This window comes from Juglans regia, chromosome 9 (assembly GCF_001411555.2).
Source record: "Juglans regia cultivar Chandler chromosome 9, Walnut 2.0, whole genome shotgun sequence".
Classification (NCBI taxonomy): Eukaryota; Viridiplantae; Streptophyta; class Magnoliopsida; order Fagales; family Juglandaceae; genus Juglans; species Juglans regia.
Genome location: NC_049909.1, coordinates 14443552 through 14447935, shown reverse-complemented (window position 1 = coordinate 14447935; position 4384 = coordinate 14443552). Strand labels below are relative to the sequence as shown.

The 4384-nt window shown below is 35.1% G+C and overlaps 1 protein-coding gene across 1 annotated transcript; it reads left to right on the top strand.

Moving 5' to 3' along the window:
* The first annotated feature begins 2523 nt into the window (after window positions 1-2523).
* Window positions 2524-4048, top strand: LOC108994425 (F-box protein At1g67340). Its single transcript, XM_018969641.2, has 3 exons — window positions 2524-2820; window positions 2919-3081; window positions 3205-4048. Exons 1-3 carry the CDS (start codon window positions 2669-2671, stop codon window positions 3925-3927), a joined length of 1038 nt encoding a protein of 345 aa, XP_018825186.1. The 5' UTR covers window positions 2524-2668; the 3' UTR covers window positions 3928-4048.
* Window positions 4049-4384: the final 336 nt, after the last annotated feature.

Here is a 4384-nt window from a genome sequence, read left to right as displayed (position 1 = left end):
CAAAGATTAACGCACCCTTCAACCCCCAGCCGAAATAAAAACTATTCCTTTTCATTTCGTCCCCACAACATGATAAATATCTATCTTGCTAGCTTAGCTTCATTTACACAATTCTCTCTTTGATCTCTCATGCATGCCTTGAGATCATAATAAAATATAATAATATAATAATAAATAAAACAAGAGGAGGAAAGGCATGCCACATGATCCATTATTATCACCTACCTTGTCTAATTAAACCATCTGCAAAGTGTATGATTCAGGTACTCTATGTGTGTATATATATTATATAGAGTAGCCATCCGTGCAAGCAAGTGCATCATGCATGCAAGTGGGAATCATGTGCGTTGGAAATTCAAATGCAACCCCTTTTAGCCTAGCCTTTTATTTAAACTAAAATATTTAATATTGTAATTACTATATATTATTAATTATATAAATGATACTTACAGTAGTGAGTGTGCAGTTATCGTACAGTCGCTTTAAAAAAAGTAAATAAATATGAGACTCAAAAAGAAATTAATTTTTTAATAATAGATTTCATTTTTTTTCTAAAGCGATTGCACGATATTTGTACATTACACAACTGTATATAGCATTATTCTATTAATTAACTTCTTAATGAAAATTGAAATTCGTGCACCTATATATCCTCTTGATCAATATAGGAGGAAGCTGATGGCCTGATGTCAAATGAAAAATCTAGATTGGAAACCCCTCATTCCCATTGTATCAATTAAATCCATAAACCACCGTTGCTAATAACATCATATCAATCTATGCTTACCCAATTATATATAAATCTATTAATGATTTGTCCGATTCTCTCATAAAAGATATTCAGATTTTGAGAATTTGGAGTTTCCGTCACTCTTTGAAACATTAATAGGGCAGTCAACAAACGTGCTTATTATAATGCATTTAGTGGGTCAAAAATGGATGCAATTCAATGTAATTAAGATCTAGATTTCCTCATCCAAAGTAAAAGGCACATATATTCATGAGTTGCTGTCGCTTTAAAGTTGAAACCAATTTGGTAGACTATATAAGCGTGATCACATGGTCACCCCCCACAAAAAATAAAATAAAAATCATGGGTTACATTTGAAATATAGAAAGAAAATCGATTTTACCGATTAAAAAAATTAAAAAAATCCAGCACTTTGAGATGGCATCATTTTTTTGTCCAACCCCAAGCAGTGAAAGTCCGTGAGTTGCATGCATGGGTCCCCTGCGTGTCTTTTGACCAATCCCCTACTCGCTATCCGTGACATCCTCCACAGGAGGAAATATCCAAACCAAACTATACATAAAAATAATAATAAAAATAAAGAGATATTTATGACTTCACTCTTTTATAATTATTTTATATTAATTAATTATAAAATAATTATAAGTATATCATTATTAAAAAATGAGTGTGATTCATTATTAAAAATTTAATTTATTTTTATTTGAGTTTTATATTTATTCATTTTTTTTAAATAATTATACAGCATCTACACACTCATAACTGCAATTATAATTTTTCTTAAAAAATTGATAAAGTACTTATCACGTTTTTTTGAAATACAGCCATGTGATACTTCGTTCTATTATAAGATATCATGTCAGTTAAAATTAATGATTGCATAAGTAATTTTAATTTTATATCAGAGTATTACGCTATCCTTATTTAGAAATGCCTAATAATTTTACATTGATTAGGGCTTAATGGTCTCTACTTTAAAAGATTCTATCACTTTTATCATTAAAAGGTTTTTCAAAACAATTTCACATCTAAATATTCCATTGATATTTAGTTAAAGAGATCATTAATTTTCATGCGAAATATTTAAATATATATCGTTTTACATTTGATATGTTAATAGTGTAATTAAATTTAAAGTATGTAACGGTTTCAAATCTCAAGAATAATGAATGATTCGACATTAATATCTACCTCCCACTTGAATTAATAATAATATCTCATTGGATTCACTTACTAAATATCTTTCATTAATATATTGAAAGAATGTTATTAGGACGCTTTCCAGTAATGACCGTCGGGCATTCTCATAGGTAAATTTTATTTTTTTAATTTTTTTATTCATATGTTTTAACATTTTTTAAAATATATAAAAAAATTTAATATATTAATAATTACTTACTTAATCAATAAATAAAAATATAAATGGTCAAAAAAAGATGTAAAATGAATGTGTATAGTAACATTATTCTTTTATAAATTATAAGTAAAAATGGCTAGAATTTGTTCAGAGCAACTTATTATCTAAAATTTATAAAAATAAAAAAAAAAACACAAAAATGAAATTCTATTAGATGGAAAACGAATCAAAATTCAAGAAACAAGAAAAATTAGGCCAATATTTCACACAAAATAAATAAAATAAACAAGAAAAAGTTAATAATTTTGAATCTTTGATGAAACTAAAAGGTGGGCCCCATCAGGCTCCTGCAGATTACCTGGGGCAAAACGACGCTCCCTGGTTGAGTTCTATTCTTTCTCCTCGATCTTTCTGGTGCCATATAAAGCCGCCACGCTGCCTTTGCTCAGACACGCACGCACGCACACAACGCTAAGCAACTCCCATCTCAAAACTCAAATACATATACCGCCTCCTTCCCATTCGCTATTCAAAGCCTCAGCCCCCTGAAGTCCCCAACCATGTTCAGGAAAAGGCCACGAACTCCGGCGACCACACTCTCCGGTAAGTCCGATTTCTTCGACGACTTGCCGGAAGATCTCCTCGTCTTCATCCTCTGCAAGCTCAGTTCCTCCGCTTCTTCCCCCTCCGATCTCGTTAACGTTCTCATCACGTATGCTTATTCATCATGCCAACTTCTGTTTCTCTGTCTGTTTCTCTTCCGTTTTCCTGTTTTTTTTTTAACTTTTTTTGGGATAATTTCTGGAACAGATGCAAAAGACTGAACCGCTTAGGTCTTCATCCTCTGGTTTTATCCAAAGCCGGAGCAAAAGCGTTTGCAATCAAAGCCAAGAACTGGTCCGAATCCGCTGACCGTTTTCTCAAACTGTGCGCCAACGCTGGCAACGTCGAAGCCTCTTATACTCTAGGAATGGTCAGTAGCCTACTAGTGATGTTACTGCAAATTATTAGTTAATAGAATAAATTTCGTTTTTTAGATATATTTTCGTACTAATTCTTGTTTTTCTTTTTCTTGTTCTTTTACTGTCTGTTGTAGATCCGATTTTATTGCTTACAGAATCGAGGAAGCGGGGCTTCACTTATGGCTAAGGCGGCGATTAAGTCTCACGCGCCGGCACTGTACTCCCTCGCAGTGATACAGTTCAACGGCAGCGGAGGATCAAAGAGCGAGAAGAACCTCCAAGCCGGAGTGGCTCTATGCGCCCGAGCTGCTTTCCTCGGTCATGTCGATGCCCTTCGCGAGTTGGGGCATTGCTTCCAGGACGGCTACGGGGCCCGCCAAAACATCGCCCAGGGACGCCGGTTCCTGGTACAAGCCAACGCGCGCGAGCTCGCGTCCGTCCTACGCTACCTCTCGTCGTCGGCTTGGAGGCTGCCCAACCCCCCGTGCGTTAGCGGTTCGGGTTGCGAAGGGCTTTTGAGCGACTTCGGGTGCAACGTACCGGCCCCGGAGGCGCACCCGGTGAACCGGTTTTTGAGGGACTGGTTCGAATCGGGAACGGGTGGGCTGAGCGAGGGGCTCAGGCTGTGCTCACACGGAGGGTGCGGCCGGCCGGAGACAAGGGCTCACGAGTTTCGTCGGTGCTCGGTATGCGGCATGGTGAATTACTGCTCGCGTGGGTGTCAAGCGCTTGATTGGAAGCTGCGGCACAAGGCGGAATGCATGCCAATAGAGCGGTGGTTGGACGAAGTCGGGGGTGCTGGCGACAATGGTGCCGATGGTGTTGGAGGAATGGTGGAGGTTGAGGAAATTGAATGATTAATATTAATTAAATTTGGTATTATTAATGTGGGTGGTATCTGATTTTTTTTTATTTATTTTCATTTAATTTCTTGAGATTCTCTTCTGTACATTATTAGGAGACAAATGGATAAAATTTTGAAAAATATACGTAGAGTACTCAAATTTATTTTAATTTTTTTATTTAATAATTAAATAAGTGATAATTAATAAAATTATAATATTTTTATTTTTTTCTTAATAATTAAAAGTATTAAAAAATACTTTAAAAAAGAAAAAATAATAATAAATTTATAACTGGCGACAGATTATCAGGAGATAGATGATAAAATTTAGTACCGTTCATATTGTGTCTCTTCCGATACTTCATTCGTGAATTTCTATTTTTATCTTTTTAAAGAATTTATTTTTCATTCTATGAACTTATCGTCCCACACTTCGTGTAATTCCTAACATTTCTGATTCAATGATCATT

What these genes read in the sequence shown, in the direction of transcription:
- LOC108994425 (XM_018969641.2), top strand. Translation starts at nt 2,669, where the DNA reads ATGTTCAGGAAAAGGCCACGAACTCCGGCGACCACACTCTCCGGTAAG. An exon ending in CTCGTTAACGTTCTCATCAC is followed by an intron (nt 2,821 to 2,918) that starts GTATGCTTATTC and finishes TTTCTGGAACAG; the next exon opens with ATGCAAAAGACTGAACCGCT. An exon ending in CCTCTTATACTCTAGGAATG is followed by an intron (nt 3,082 to 3,204) that starts GTCAGTAGCCTA and finishes TGTCTGTTGTAG; the next exon opens with ATCCGATTTTATTGCTTACA.